Source organism: Caenorhabditis elegans, chromosome V (genome assembly GCF_000002985.6).
Source record: "Caenorhabditis elegans chromosome V".
Lineage (NCBI taxonomy): Eukaryota > Metazoa > Nematoda > Chromadorea > Rhabditida > Rhabditidae > Caenorhabditis > Caenorhabditis elegans.
This window is the reverse complement of record NC_003283.11, coordinates 5,478,308-5,493,712: the sequence shown is the minus strand read 5'-3', so window position 1 is coordinate 5,493,712 and position 15,405 is coordinate 5,478,308. Positions and strand designations below refer to the sequence as shown.

General features: G+C 33.6%; 4 protein-coding genes across 5 annotated transcripts; 3 read left to right on the top strand and 1 right to left on the bottom strand.

Moving 5' to 3' along the window:
- Positions 1–66: 66 nt before the first annotated feature.
- T05C3.6 lies at positions 67–3,268 on the bottom strand (the record flags this gene model as incomplete). Of its 2 annotated transcripts, NM_001129528.4 has the most annotated exons (9): positions 67–319; positions 870–998; positions 1,041–1,353; positions 1,402–1,699; positions 1,745–1,905; positions 2,430–2,533; positions 2,581–2,675; positions 2,718–2,854; positions 3,171–3,268. In NM_001129528.4, the coding sequence occupies 9 exons, from the start codon at positions 3,249–3,251 to the stop codon at positions 123–125; spliced, it is 1,515 nt and encodes a 504-aa protein (NP_001123000.1). In that variant the 3' UTR covers positions 67–122. The 2 variants fall into 2 exon arrangements, with proteins under 2 accessions (NP_001123000.1, NP_001123001.1); NM_001129529.4 differs by lacking the exons at positions 67–319; positions 870–998; positions 1,041–1,353; positions 1,745–1,905 and having other exon boundaries at positions 1,452–1,699; positions 3,171–3,251.
- A 1,578-nt stretch (positions 3,269–4,846) lies between these two features.
- On the top strand, positions 4,847–8,082 carry grl-18 (Ground-like domain-containing protein; the record flags this gene model as incomplete). The annotated part of the gene is made up of 10 exons (NM_182425.4): positions 4,847–4,931; positions 4,980–5,093; positions 5,667–5,820; positions 6,199–6,316; positions 6,377–6,465; positions 6,515–6,554; positions 6,882–7,038; positions 7,112–7,294; positions 7,573–7,784; positions 7,831–8,082. The coding sequence occupies 10 exons, from the start codon at positions 4,847–4,849 to the stop codon at positions 8,014–8,016; spliced, it is 1,338 nt and encodes a 445-aa protein (NP_872225.3). The 3' UTR covers positions 8,017–8,082.
- Positions 8,083–8,746: 664 nt separating this feature from the next.
- Positions 8,747–10,703, top strand: srg-65 (Serpentine receptor class gamma; the record flags this gene model as incomplete). The annotated part of the gene is made up of 5 exons (NM_182424.2): positions 8,747–8,935; positions 8,980–9,195; positions 9,962–10,205; positions 10,280–10,461; positions 10,508–10,703. The coding sequence occupies 5 exons, from the start codon at positions 8,747–8,749 to the stop codon at positions 10,625–10,627; spliced, it is 951 nt and encodes a 316-aa protein (NP_872224.1). The 3' UTR covers positions 10,628–10,703.
- Positions 10,704–11,297: 594 nt separating this feature from the next.
- srg-66 (Serpentine receptor class gamma) lies at positions 11,298–12,963 on the top strand (the record flags this gene model as incomplete). Its single annotated transcript, NM_072048.2, has 5 exons — positions 11,298–11,486; positions 11,531–11,746; positions 12,058–12,301; positions 12,572–12,753; positions 12,802–12,963. The coding sequence occupies 5 exons, from the start codon at positions 11,298–11,300 to the stop codon at positions 12,961–12,963; spliced, it is 993 nt and encodes a 330-aa protein (NP_504449.2).
- Between the last annotated feature and the right edge of the window lie 2,442 nt (positions 12,964–15,405).

The following is a 15,405-nucleotide window of genomic DNA, read 5'->3' as shown; positions in this document are numbered from 1 at the left end:
AGACATCCCGACACTTTAGAACTTCCGGGCTTCCGGACTACAAATTAAGACACGCTTCGGAAATTTCACAGATGAACGATTTATTGGCATTTGTGAGCAGAAGGAGAGGTGAAAGAGTAAGCTCAATAGAAATTACTAGTCCTATTACCGGATATTGTAAAATTTTTCAAAGGAATTGTGTAAGTTGAGGACCAATCTCTTTCGAACACGGAAGTGAATTGTTGAACGAGTTTGGATTTGGAAGTGAAATCATCCGCACGGATCACTATTCCGATACCGGCTGTATACTGCCAATAGTCTGATGACCAATTTGATGTTCCTGAAAATGTTAAATTGATTCTATTAAAGATAAATTTTACATTCTACGGGTGCCCGGGGGTGTTAACAAGTTTAGTGGTGGGCGACAATTGCCGTTCTGCAAATTCAGCCAATCAGCAAAATAGCCGGTTTTTTTGGCTGCCGAAATGTTTTTTTTTTGAATTTGAAAGAAATTTCGAAGTTTGCCGAAAATCAATTTCACGAAATTTTTAAAGAGCAAATTACATGCAGCTGCATATTTTTGTCTAATTTCCTTCCTTATTTCAGGAAAATGTAGAAAATGGTTTCGATTCAGAAATTTATAATTCAAACTTTGATATTTCCAGAAAATTCAGAAAACCATAATTAGAGGGTTTTTTTTTGGCAAATTTGTCAAATTGGCAAATTGTCGGTTTGCCGAGTTTGCAAAATTAAAAAAAAAACGGCGATTTGCCGGATTTGTTGCTGAAGCAGCCGATAAATTTTTGGTATTTTTCGGCAACCAGTTTATGTTAGTTGCTGGTTGAGGCGGGCGGGCATGAGTTTGTTAAAAATTATTCAATAAAACTCACCAATATATGCGGCACTTTCCGTTACAAAATACTTATTATGATAAACTCTTGCGTATGGAATCTTTCCATATTGCATTTCAGGAACCTGCACAAATCTTATCTCGATTGATCCCTTCTTTATACATTTGTCTGAAATTTTTTCCCCATTATTCCAGAATGAGTTATTCTCACCGTTAGAGTCCCATTTGTAGCATGGCAGATGATCTGAAATATCTTGCAGAGAATATAGAATACCGTAGACATCTGAGTAAGTATGTGGCCATAATGAAACCATGAATCGAACATGAACTGCTCTTTCAAAGGCTGCTCTTCTGATAGCATTATCCAGCTCGGGTTTCCATTTATTCGCATTTTTCAAGTACAAAGTTGAAGGCGAATAGTCCATTACTGCCATATATAAATATTCTTGAGCTTCATCAATAGTTTTTATCATTGAAGTCAAATCATCTTCTCTTCCACACGCTTGGAATCCTGGAGGAGATGCCTTAAATTTCAATATTTTAGAAAACTATTTCAGAAATATGAAACTCACTGAAATATACATAGCCTGACTACCTGTTGGCTGAAAAACGCTCATTGGACTTTGATGGTTTGCTGGAGTTGACAGACTATTATCCCATTGTTTTGGGATCGTTGCTCCAGGAGCTCCCATATTCCAATAAATTTCTAACAAATTCTTCAAGTCATTAGCCAAACACGGACAATTAAATGCGGCAACCCCAAGTTCTTTGACATTGGTAAGTGATCTCCAGTCAAAGTTTGCGGATCCAATGTAAAAGTGTTTTCCATCAATTGCCCATGATTTCGTGTGGAGAATACCTCCGATATACCTGAAAAATTGCAGTTATAGAGCTGTTTCATAAAAACTAATCTACCAATTTCTAAAATCCAAGCTCCTAACGCGAATTCTACCATTGGAATTTTTAACTAAATCGTCGGTTTCCGGGTAACCACCAGCTTCATATGTTTGGGCAATTCTTACAGAAATATTTCGATTAACAGCAGTTGAGAGAAGTGTGTTGTAGATTTGAGCTCCCTAATAAAAATTCCTATGGAATTTGAATTGATTTAATTTTAGAATTGTAGCAATCAAAAAAGTTGAAGTTTTTTGCAGTTTGCTAGAAAATTTCTAACTTAAACATCCCACTTATTGAACTAACGCAATAGAACTTTGATAACAGTTACCGTATTTCCTCTATTAGTATTGCACCCCATTGTTCAACTTTGGCAGCTTATATCTCAATTATTGTCTGTCCTATTTAAAAAGTGTCAACTAACTAAATATTTGTTAGTTCTTTTTCTATAATTTCGTAGTTAATAATATATTGATATCTTAAAGATGAACAAAGATATAACGTTTCAACGTTAAGTAGTCGGGTGCAATACGATATTCTGTTTTAAGACTGTTTTAATTGTAAACTCGGAGTAAACTCAAAATATCCTTTTCCTGGAAAAATAAATCCAAACTGTCAAAAAAATTCATTAAAAAAAATATATATATACTTTCAGACCATCTTCTAAATTAGCTGAAAATTTATTCAAATCCGAATAAAAACCCACATTCCAACTGGTATTCGTATCATCTGTCGTATAACCATCTCCGGTGTCTTTCACTAACAAACTCCAATAGTAGCTGCCAATAAGAATTTCTTCTTTTGCTTCACCTATAACATTTTTATTGTTTTTTTTATTTGGAAAAAGTTCATCTCACTCATGAGTCTCATCCAACAATCGGTTGTTGAGTTGAAAATCGGATAACTTGAATTGAAAGTCATTCCTGCTGGAATAGATTCGCAGACAACAAATCTAAACTTTTTTTGGGTAAAAAAAACATTTCCAAGTACTTACTCGCAAGTCTCCGCGCATTTTGGCATTGGAGGGAGTTGACAGGTGTTATCAGTTGTGGGGCAATAATTGTTTGAGTAATTGTTGATAACTTGTCCACCATTGTTATTAATGTTTGGATTTACAGCTACAAAATAAGTCTGAAAAAGAAATTGGCTCCGGTTATAGCGGTTAGTGCTGTGCGGAAATTAAAATGATATTGGCAGTTGGCAAGAATTTCAAAAAGCAACATTTTCTAAAAATTCTGAAGGAGTTTAAATTGTCGATAAAAAATTAGAATTTCTAGAAAGTTGAAAATTGGAATATTCCAAACATTTAAGATGTATTTTGTTTCAAAATGATAATAACTCAATAACTCATGTCGACTTTCGAAATTAAAAGTTTTAAATTGTCAAAATTGCCAATTGTGGAAAACTACAAAATTTTCACACACCCCTAGTTGATATTTAAACTAACCGTGAGCCATATTGCCGTTGTTATAATCACTGCCACAATAGCAACTATTGAATGACTCAACAATAAAGATTTGGTTTTCATACCGACCACGTGGGGGAGTAATAGTTCAAAATGAAAATAATTGGCAGAATGATACGAATTTCAGCAGTGATAAGAAGCGAGGAGCAATGCAATGCAAAATTGGTGGCAACAAACTTTTTATCAGATGCACACACACACACGCTAATGGTATTAAACGGCTTAACCGTTGCATTCGACTTCTGGAGGCAACTTTAGGAACATTTCGAGGAGAAAGTACAATTTGAGAATTGGTATTTGGTATTTGCTTTCCATATGGCGTAAAAGAAAATGGCTAACTTTAAAAAAACATTGTTCAACAACAAGTAATATTTATTTATTTATTTATTTATTTATTTATTCAAATACGTTGGATTCAACGTCTGAAAAATATGTTCATTTATTCTTATTAAATTAACATACCAAAAAGATAAAAACCGTAGTTGTCTTATTAGTCCTGCATACAAATCCAGATGCCGATTGATCCCGAGGAGTGTAAAACTATTGGAGACTAGTAAAAGAAATACGGTGTCTGAAATTTATTGTACTGTGAATATTCACTGTTCACAACTAGCCAAAATAATACTAATTGTAAGGAAAATTCATAGCTAATACGTCATGAAATTATTTGCGAAAATTTTGAATTAGAGTTTCCACATTTGCAAATATTCGAAAATGCGAATTCCCTAAAGTGCAGACTTCAGAAACTTTTAAAATTAAAAAAGAAAACTCTAGCTTCCAAACTATTCTTCAGAATTTTGAGAACACATATCTTATTCAAATTGATTTTATAATTTCTAGTAAAAATCATTCCAAACCCTACAAAACACATCAAGCATACATACTCCCAGATATCTTATGAACCAGTTACATAAAAACACAACTTGCATTAATACACTCTCCATCTGAACTCAATTAGTCATATATTTCCTGAACAAGTAACCGTAATAACATATCCTTATTCCACTCTGGGTATACGTATTTATTTCAAAATTTGTTTCTTCTTCTATAGGATCACTTTGATTTTCTGTGAGATAGTTTCGATCTACAAAAAATTTCAAGAGAGAAATTTGTCTATAATAACTCAAAGATTTTCCAAAAATGTTTCGTTACTAGAATTTCAAAAACCATAATGACTGTAAAAATGTAAAGTTACATTCCAAAGGGTAAATTCCTATTAAGTTTTCATTTTCCCACCTAGATGTTCGATCATCATTTTTTCTCATATGAGACATCTTCATATTTCTCATACTCAAATTAGTTTCCGTTCGTTTTTGGGTATCCACCTTCTCCCTTCTCCGTCTTCCAGAGGTTTGAAACTAGCTTCGAGAATAAGTTGGACCTACGATATAACAATGGAAGAGGAAGACGAATAGCCGTATATTCTCAAAGACAACGAAAATTGCGTTCACAATCCACAACGCACCGAAGAAGTCAGCAATAATTATTATTCGTATTTCGACAATCGTATTATAATAAGCTAGTGCTGCCTTTTTTTCCCCTGTACATCGAGACATCGAGAAGCAAGGTGAAAGGCAGATTTCGTACATTTTCCGAGGTTTTTTGTTTAAATTCTAATGTGAATTGAATTACTGATTTGATCTGATACATTCTATTCAATGGCAAAATACTTATTTTTCTACTTATCACTTGTTTTATACTTTCATGAAACGACAGCTATATTTTTCCCTCAACTTGGATTCGGTAAACTTTAATTGTAACTCCCTGGAAAGTCCATGAATTAAAATTCAGGTTCCATGAACTGCCAATGCCAAAATTCGTGTAGCTCTCCACCGGCACAACTTGGATGTTTATGTCCCCCGCCGATGCCTTGTTATCAACAACCTACTCAAAATTACTACACTCGTAAGATTTTTGCATTTTTATTTATCTTTTTAAAACTCTACCCAGGAAACTCAAAATTTTTGAGAAAGTAGTTTTCGTGGAAAATTGAACCCTTTTGCTAAAAAATTTGTCGGGTAATTCAAATTTGCTGAGTAGAAATGTAGGCGGGAAATTCAAATTTTCTGAAAAAATTTTTACCGGGAACTTCAAACTGTCCTAGAAATTTTGCCGGTTAATTGAAATTTTCCATTTCAAAAATTGTTTGGGAAGATCAAATTTATCAAAATTGTCTGACAGTGAGAAAACTTCTTCCGGGAAAATGAAACTTTCTAAAAGTGGTCAAGTAATTAAAATTTGCTCGATTAAAATGTTGGCGGCAAATTCAAATTTTCGGAAATAAATAATTTAACGGGAAATTCAAATTTTTGGAGCGAAAAAAGTTTCCGGGTAATTCAAGTTTGCTCAGTAAAAATGCTTGCGCGAATTTCAAATTTTCTTTTTTTTAATTGGCGAAAAATTCAAATTTTCTGAGAAACACTTTTGGCTGAAAAAAAAAGTTTCAGACACAGAATTAAACACTCAATATTTTTTCAGAACCTCCTTCAGTGATCTACCCTTCCTATCAAAATCAGCAACCACTACAACCGTCCTCATCATACTTGGCTAACATTCCTCCATTTATGCAGTCATATCCACAACCTCCATTGTTCACAACACCTCCTCCGCTGCCACAAGACAATTCGATTCTGTTAGTTTATTTTCCTGACCTTCAAAAATGCAGAAATTAATTAACAACATTTTTATTCAGGATTTGGCCGATTGACCAAAAAATTAGAAAGTTAATTTATAAAATGTAAATTCAAAAGTTTAGTAATTGCGCTTTGTGACAAATGAAGCGTGAGGCTATGCAAGCATAATTATATCGGAACAAACAATTAATATGCGTACATTTCCTAAAGCCTGACTATAGAGAATTATTTCAATATGTTCTTTAATGTTTTGTCACTGATCTATAGGGTGTGCTTATCAGCAATTTTTGAGAATTTTATCGTAAAAATGTGATCAAACTGGTCAGAAACCATTCAAAAACTACAAAAACTCTAAAATTGAAACTTTGAAATTTCAGAAACTACCCAACTCCATCTCAAACTTTCATCCCTCAGCAAACACTGAAAACTTCATATTCGACAAGTTTTGGCTCGTTGGGCCCTCCTGCTCCGTCGGCAGAAAAACTGAACCTACAAGTAGTGTGTGATTATTCGACTCTTTTTCAAACTCCTAAGCGTTATTTTCACTTTTTTCAGCCACCAGCTCTAAAACAAAAAGAAGAAACAAGTGATCAACAAGTGAATGAGAAAAATTACGTTTTTGGAGCACATCAGCCTTTATCAGAGTAAGACAAATTAAATTTAATAGGGAATTTAAAAACAAAATAGTTTCAGCATATTTTACGAGACCGGGGCTTCCGAGGCTGACAATGAAGTGAGTTCCCTAAATGACCAAATTTCATAATGCGGCTTAATAAGAGGCCTAATTTTAGCTGAAATCTCTAATCAATTATTGTCTTACCAAATTTGATTCCTTGTTTGATGGCTAGAAATGTACTTAATTAAATGAAAATTGCAATATGTCATATAGGACAATAATTAAACACAAATTGCTTTCCAGTCTATGCAACCAAAATAAGTTGGCGAAATTTCAAATTTCAGCTAAATTTAGGTCTTTTTTCAAGAGCTTAAACTGCGATTTATTTTTAATGAGACTCTTTAACAAGATCCCTAGAAAATTCTTAAAACAAATCATTTGCAGATTGACCAGAATTATTCTCCAATTATCACAACAACTGAGGCCGTATACAGACCAATCGAGACTACGGCAAAAAGAAATTATGAGACGTCAACTCACCGAACTTCGTCAAGCTCGAGAGCTACGAAACAAGAATCACGAAGATATGAAACAGAGCTCAGTGAGTATTTATAGATAAATCCAAAAGACTATCAAAAAAGGTTCTTGAAAACTGAAAGAATTCAATTTTTCAGTGCGTGGCGAAGGAAACAGTGACATCAGTTCGTCGGGATACGGATTTGAGAGTGCTTCAACTACATCCGCTCCGATACTTTTAGAGTTTTTGGAGCAACCAACAAAATATGAAAATCGAAGTCCAAATAACACTGAACTGGCTGATGTCACAGCTTTTACACAGGAAGTTGATGAGTTCTACAGTGAGTTTTTGAAAATGTGCTAGACGCCCGGTGGTGCGTTTCTGGCATTAGTTTGGTTGCTAAAAATGTCTAAAAAGCTGAAAAGATGTTGCCGCTATTAATCACTCGGTTGTCAAGTTTTTGAAAATATTTTTTATTATCTTTTACATTAGAAAGTCTGTAGTAAGTTTACAACCAATTCAAAAAGTTTCCAAAAATTGCCAACTAGAAAGTTGTTCCCGAATTCCGAACAACATTCTCAGCAACACTTTATCAAAGCTTATATAAAAATATCTTAGAAAGTTCAACAAGCAGTCCTGCACAAACATTTGAGTATGGAGCAGTTAGAGATGCGAGGGACTCAACAGGAAAAGATGAAACATCAACTCCAAAGTTCCCATTTGACCGAGATGAAAACGTAAACAAATGGACGAGTAAACGGAAAATTCGAGAAAAAGAAGAAATTAATTCAAAATGTAATAATCCGATTCTAAAGGATCTTATGGAAATGGTAATGAGTCACTGGCCAACAGATTCCAAGTTAATATTTTTTTTAGAAAATGACAACGTCTCCTTCAATATCGAAACAAATGATTTATTCAGCAGCAACCGAAATGTGGATGGGAAGGAATGTGAATGTGATATGTTCGAAACATTCATTTTCATATGTCGTTGTGACTTCTCCAATTTTTTGTGAACACAGGAAAAAGGCGTTGACATGCTTCGTTTTCTTTCAACCTTGATTCAAACTTTGATACTCTTTTTTTATTGTTAGGGTGCTTTTTGATAATAAATTATTATTTATTCCATGTTATACTAAAATGTATGACTGAAAATCTACTTTTTCTGCTTGAACTCAGCGGATATGAAACCTTTTCAAATTTTGTTGTAAAATTCTGAAAAAACACAAAATTTGCAACAAAATGGCTACGGGGATTTTTGAAAAAGTTTGTTTGAACCCAGATATTAGTTTTAAAAAATTGGAAAATCTACTAATTTTGCATATAAATGGTCGGTTTTAGTCAATCTCATCTCAAGCTGTGCACTGTGCTAGAAATGTGCAAAAAAAAGCAAAAATTAGACGAAAATTGAAAAATGTTAGACAAAAAAGTTTTTTAATTCAGAAAAAATTTTAACTATTTTAATTTTTCTTTCTGTTCTGCCAATATGTTTCCTCTAGAGTCCTGCTAATCGTTTTGATTTTTTTGAAAATTTCTATTAAAAATTTCACAGTTATTTTAGTCATTTAGGGCTAAAAACCCACATACGCTACTTCAAAGTATTCGATTCATAATTCTATTTTTATTTATTTGTCAAAACTACACAAGCAGCTTTCAATTAGTCGAAAATTCTAGTCATCTGACTAATCTCCAGCCCCGAGAGGATTCTAATTGATATAGCTTTTACCAAAATTGTAACTTATTTTCTCAAAACATTTCATTATTTTGTATTACTCTTTCCATAGTTCTCAAAATGTCTGTTAACAGAACGATTTCTTTAGAAAATGGCAAGTTTGATCTATCTGACACAATAGTCAACATTGTCGAATTATTCTGTGGTATTCCGTCTTTAGTTATGATGATATGTTTCCTATTTTTAATGGGATTCTCTAAAGTTTACAAAAATGCGTTTTACAAACTGGTGCAGATGGATTTATTAATTGTAGTTTATTTTATTTTCACAGTGATTAAAATATATTTTTCCAGAACCTTTTGGTCTACACAAACACCTTGCTGTCGCTCCGACTGGAACTTCTCCCGTTCTGTATTTTCATTCTGAAATTCATCGAAAAATCTGTGCCGGGTTTTTTGACATGGACCAAATATTTTGCCTGGTGGTTTCTCCACATTCAATTTTTATCGGCAGCTTCGTTGACTGTTCACAGAATTTCTGCAATTTATTGGCCATATAAATATGATAAGGTAATTAATATTATTTAAAAGCATTATATTAATAGTTTCAGCATAAATATTATATTTATCTGGTTCTAAAAAATTTCAAATTGACACTAAAACCTGATTCTTAAAATTAAATTTCCTAACTGTTTAAAAAAATTGGAATAGCCTGGAATTCAGAAAAATCATCGAAGAGAACTGCAAAAATGCATTAATCTCTCGGTTTGAATTTTCTCCAAAATGAGAACTGCACGACCAATCAGCGATTCGCTCCACCCACGTTCCGACCAATCAAACGGATGGTGCAGAGTTCGAAGTCGCCGATTGGTTCTAAATTGTGCGTGGCTTTTCATTTTCGAGGGGATTCAAACAGGGAGATTAGTGAATATTTAAGAATTGAATTTTGAAACTTCACCTTTAAAGATGTTTTCTAGAAATTTTATAATTTTAATAGAAGGCAAGCAGCTCTTACACATTAGGGGCAAGCTGTAAATCTCCCCAACGAATTTACAAAACTGTCCATTCCATTTTATATGTTGTAACAAAAATAAACGTAGAAGCATAAGAAAATATTTGCTCACTAGTCAGTTTGAAAATAAATTTCATGTTAATTAAAAATGTCGAGAAAGATTTCAAAAACTGGCTCAAAGTTGGCATTTGTGTTCGGAAAATTCTTTCGGCAAATGGTAAGTTTCGGGCATAAAATCAGAAAATTTGACTGTCGAAACAGATGAAAAAATACTGTGCAAAAATAAAAAACCTCCATCCACAAATTCAAAATATATTCGTTCAGTTCTGGTCAAAATACTACCTTCATTGTGGTCTAGCATTTGCATTATACAGTTTCCTTCCAACATTTTTCTGGCTCGACTTTGCCATCAAAGTGGAAATTCAAAATGAAACACTTGTAACGATTGTATACCCTGAAGTTCTTGCAAAAGCCAATAACGTCACCGCAATATTCACTGTATTATATTTTATCATTTTCATTGCTTTGGGAGTCATGGCATCTGCATACTTCAGTAAACAGCAACAAAGTATGTTTAATAGGATTTTATAGAATATCTGATCCAACTCTAATATAACTAGACTAGAATTAACATATTTTCAGTTCTCTCCACTATGCATGAGACAGTTTCCAAAAAGCTTACAAGAATTGCTATAACCTATTGCATTGTTTTTACTGGAGTTTTGTCATGGACTGTTCTCACTTCATTAAATAACTTGTTCCGACTTCTCCCCGACTTCCTATTAAGATTCATTCAGCCTTTGTTGCTGTATTCTTCTGATTTGGTAAGTCTACATATTGGTTGTGAAAATAAATAAATAAAACTTTTAGATGACGCTATCACTGCCTTATATTCTACTCGTTTTTGACAGCAATGTAAAACGGCAAATTCTACCAAAAAGGCTTAAAAAGAAAACGACTGTCTCAACTGTAATGGTTGTTTCCCACTAAATTCATGTGCATATAAATTTTCCACTGTTTATTTTTTATTTATCTGAATATGGATTTTACCTCTTAATTTTAACCTCTATAAGCAACAAGTAATAAATGTGTTGTTCAAAATAATTTCTACTAGCAATAAAATTATACCAGGTCACTTTTAGACTTCTAAATGAAGCCTATGTCATTCGAAAAATGTGGGTGCACTTGAAACCCAAAAAAAATTGACCTGAAGTTATTTGCGTGCATTTTTTTACTACTTTAGATTCCCGTAAAATTGCCCCCCTCCAAAGTGGTTTTTCGCATATTTTTGATTATTTAAAAAGTATTCTGGGTTAGCCCATGGCAGCTAACCTTTGTTATATTTGTATTCTTTTGGAACTAACAAATTCAGTATGCTCTAGTTCTTTAGGAATTAATGTTAATTATAAATTGGAATTAGACACCGCATGCGTCATCAGATAACAAAATTAAAAAGCGAATGAATCAGATGAAACATCACGTCTAAGAATCGAAGTACACACTGATATGAATAATCAAGGGTACGAAATTAGAGCTCAGAATTGTGCACTCACAGGTCCCGGCGGAATATGAGCTCACAGAATAATGCTCGAAACGAGAAAATGGCTTCATTATCACGTTTAGTTTCGTATTCATTTTGTGTTATTCTTTGCTCGTGAAAATGTCTGGAAATTTCACAATTTCACTGGAAGACGTCAAGCTGGACCCAACTGTACAAATACTTACAATTATAGAATTGGTCTACGGTATTCCATCATTCATGCTTTTGATATGCTTTCAATTTTTGTTAGGGATCTCGAAAGTTTATGCGAATTCATTTTATAGACTAGTTCAGTTGGCTTTGCTAACTGTAATATTTTTCTTTGTGACAGGACCGATCTACCACTTTTCCAGAACACATTCGTCTACTTGAACACGTGGATTGCAGTTCGAATGGAGATGCATCCGTCTTGTATATTCTTTTTGAAGTTCGTTGAAGAATTAATACCGGGATTTTTGGCGTGGACCAAATATTTCACATGGTGGTTTTTGCATATACAATTTCTGTCGGCTGCTTCACTGACTGTTCACCGAATATCATCATTTTGGTGGCCACAATCTTGTGAAAAGGTAGTAAATGTGTCCTAAACTAAATTTGGTGCATTTTCAGTGGCTTTGTAGAGTTTTATGGGATTTTGGAAGATTTACAGTCTTCGCACATCAGATTTTGATATTTTCACAATTTGCTCTTTTTTTCTGGAAATCCCTTGAAAGTTGGGTTGTCCACCCTGCTCAGCTTGAGCCTAAACCTGAGCCTAAACCTAAGCATTAAGCCAGGCATCACATCCCACATCTTTCAAAAATTAAATTTTTGGGAATTGAGGAAATTTATAAGTTCGGACATAAATTCCGATAATCTTGGAAAGTTATAAAATTTTCAGTTCTGGTCAAAATCCTACATCTTCTGCGGGCTGGCATTTGCATTATACAGTTTTTTACCAACTACGATTTGGTTCGGATTTACCAATGAAGTTCATATTTTGAACGACACATTAATGAGAACCAGAAATCCGGAATTAGTTAAAACGGCAACCAATACGACGGCTATATTCACTATAATTTATTTCATAATTATTTGTGTACTGGGAATTAAGACATCTGTAATCATTAATAAAAATAAGCAAGGTATGAAAAAGATTAAAGTTTAGAAAATGTCTGAATAAATTGTAACATGATTTCTAACAGGGGTGGTTTTGCCGTTCGGCAATTTTTTTCGTCGACAAATTCGGCAAATGAGCAAATTGCCGGTTTGCCGATTTGCCGGAAATTTTAATTACGGCGATTTGCTGATTTGCCGATTGCCGGAAAAAATTTTTTGCCGCCTACCCCTGATTCATAATACCCCATACATTTTCAAAGAAGAGGTATGAAATTATAATAGTCATAATTTTTCAGCCCTTTCTGCAATGTATGAGAAAATTGCCAAAAAACTCACACATATCGCAATTGTCCACTGCGTCGTGTTTGCTGGAATTTTATTATGGAGTGTTCTCACTTCATTGAATTCTTTCTGGAACTTTTTCCCAGATTTCATTATTGGGATCAATCAAACTTTGATGGTTTTCTCCTCGGATTTAGTAGGCCGTTAGACTTTTTTTTTCCAAATAATTAAAGAACGTTTTCAGATGACATTCTCTCTGCCTCCCGTTCTTCTATTTTTTGACAGCAATGTTCAACGACAATTTTTACCAAAGTGTTGTCAAAGAAATTATTATTTGGCGCCTGTTTTCGCTATTTCAAATCAATTATTATTATTGAGACGCAGAAAAATGTGCTCCGCCCCTTGACGTTGGGTCTCGCTAGGTTTTTGGCGACAAAATCAGAAATTCAAACGTTTTCAGTTGTTTTCTAGCATACAGGGTGGGCCAAAAGTATGGTAACACGTTTGCAGCTCTATAACTTTACTAGTGGAGAGAGTTATTATATCAATTTGTACAAGTTTTGTTCTCCATAAAATACTGACCAGATTAACGTTTTGGATTTTCAAAATATCCCCATCCACATTGCTGCAGGCCTTCAGAACTTTTGAGATCACGATCTTTATGGCACGCAAGTCGGCATTCTGCAGGATTTCTACATTTTTCTCGAGGAATCCATCAAGTATCTTACAAGTTTTTATAGTTCAAAGAATGCTCTTGGTCTAGAGATTCTTTAAAAACAAATATCCAAATAATTTCTATCACGGTATTTCTGTCATGGACTGCGGCAGTAGGTTAAGTCTTGAATGGCATAGTCGCCAGAAAGATATATGTGAGCGGCGAGTAGCAGTATGCAGAAAAATTCATTTTAGTATTTTTCGAGACGTTTTGACCTGACTTTCCAGAATTTTTTTAGAAAATTGAGCTCGGATGATTTTGTGGATCGTTACGCCTTGCGAAACCAAAAAAACTGAGTAAATTTCGCAAAGTTGAATTCATGAAATATTCAAAGGTTCTTGCTAGGCGCCAGTGTCGACACAGAACATTTTTATATGCTATGTCGCTCGCCATAAAGAGACGATGAATTATTTCAGCTCCTCGACTTGGATCCGATCCAGAAGCGGGATCCCCAGTGAAATCAATAAATTCAGAACGATTTAGCCTTCCGCATTTCCATTTATTGAGAGTACTATTTGGTTTGATACAATAAAGTGTTTGAATACAATTAAGGTGCACAGCGCCTCAAATCGGGAGAGTTGTGGAAATCGAGAATTGAAAAGTCCAACGGAGCGCGCTTGCACACTTTTACGGTATTAAATGAGTTTCAGACGAAATTTCTCGATTATTCGAGTTTTCAAGATGAAATTTGGAAAAAATAATTCAATATTGGGATTATTATAGCTTAAAAATAATTTTTTAAAACATTTTATTGAACAGATTCAATATTTGGCTGATTTTTCATTGATTTTCGAACCGATTAGAACAAGATAACTCTATGACAAAATTTCTACGCGAAACAAATTTTTTCAAGCATCAATATGTTTGATTCCAATTTTTAAACGGCAGCTTGAAAGAAATAACACGGTTTCAAATCTTGAAATTGCTCAAAAATGCCCACATCAACGGAAACTGTTTAGTTGGCAGTTGATCTTCACTAAACCAACACTAAATGTTCAGATTAAATCAAAACTTGTTTGATCATTTGAAAAAACATTTTTGAATCATTGTTTCCCACAAAAATCAGATGATAAGCAGTTTAGCATGAGGAGAATCCATATGATTCTTCATATGCGCATAGCTATAGATACTGTAACTTCGACAACTCCTATCTCCTCAGAGAGGCAAGATATCAAAAAGTGATTAACTAAGAAATTGTAGAACACATCAAAAACTATAATAATTAATTAAAATCATGTGTTTATCTCTTAAGATGAGGAAGTTAGAGCAGCCAGTAGAATAATAAAAAGTATGCAATACAAATGTAAGTCTAACTCCCCAATCTTGAAAGATAAAAACGTAGGTTAAATTGAATATCATAGTTTTTGATGTGCTCAACAAGTTTTCAGTTGATCACTTTTTGATATCTCGCCTCTCCGAAAAGATAGGAGTTGTCGAAGTTAAGGTATTTAGAGCCGTAGAGGGTAGGAAGAACCTGATGGTTTCTTATTAAGGAAAAGAAAATATTACACCAAACTTGTAAAAAATGTTAATTTGATCATTTATGTGAGTAGTTGAGCCATTTTTTAAGGAAAATTGGAGAGCAACACTTACATTAAAAAATTTGGCGTGGCATAGATCCATTGGTAGATTGGAACATTGAAATTTGATCAGAACTATTTGTATTTTTAGTGATTTTGATTAATTTGTAGCTTTATTCTAGTGAAATCTTGGATTTCATAAAAGTTTTTCAACCAATTTTAGAAGATTTCCCTTGATAAATGTTGCTTTACTTTTTTATCGATTTCGTTGTAAAGAAAAATCATTTTTCTGTGTTATCAGTCAAATTAATGACTAAAACTCTTTAGAAAGATTCAAACTATTAATAAAAATTCTAATATTAAACATCTATGCAATAAATTGCTCTAAAATCAATTTTTATTTGCAAAATTCTGTTTTTGTTCAAAAAAAATTTTCAGATCCGCCGAAATTCAGAGCTCATTTCGAGCTTATTTGGGAAAAAATTTATGTTAAAATGAAGTAAATCGCATCGCGAACAGTCCCTGGGCGGTCCCGCATGTTGAAAATTGCTTTAAAATCCCTAAAATCCAGCAAAAAGACGATATTTTACTGTTTTGCTATACGTTAATTCCA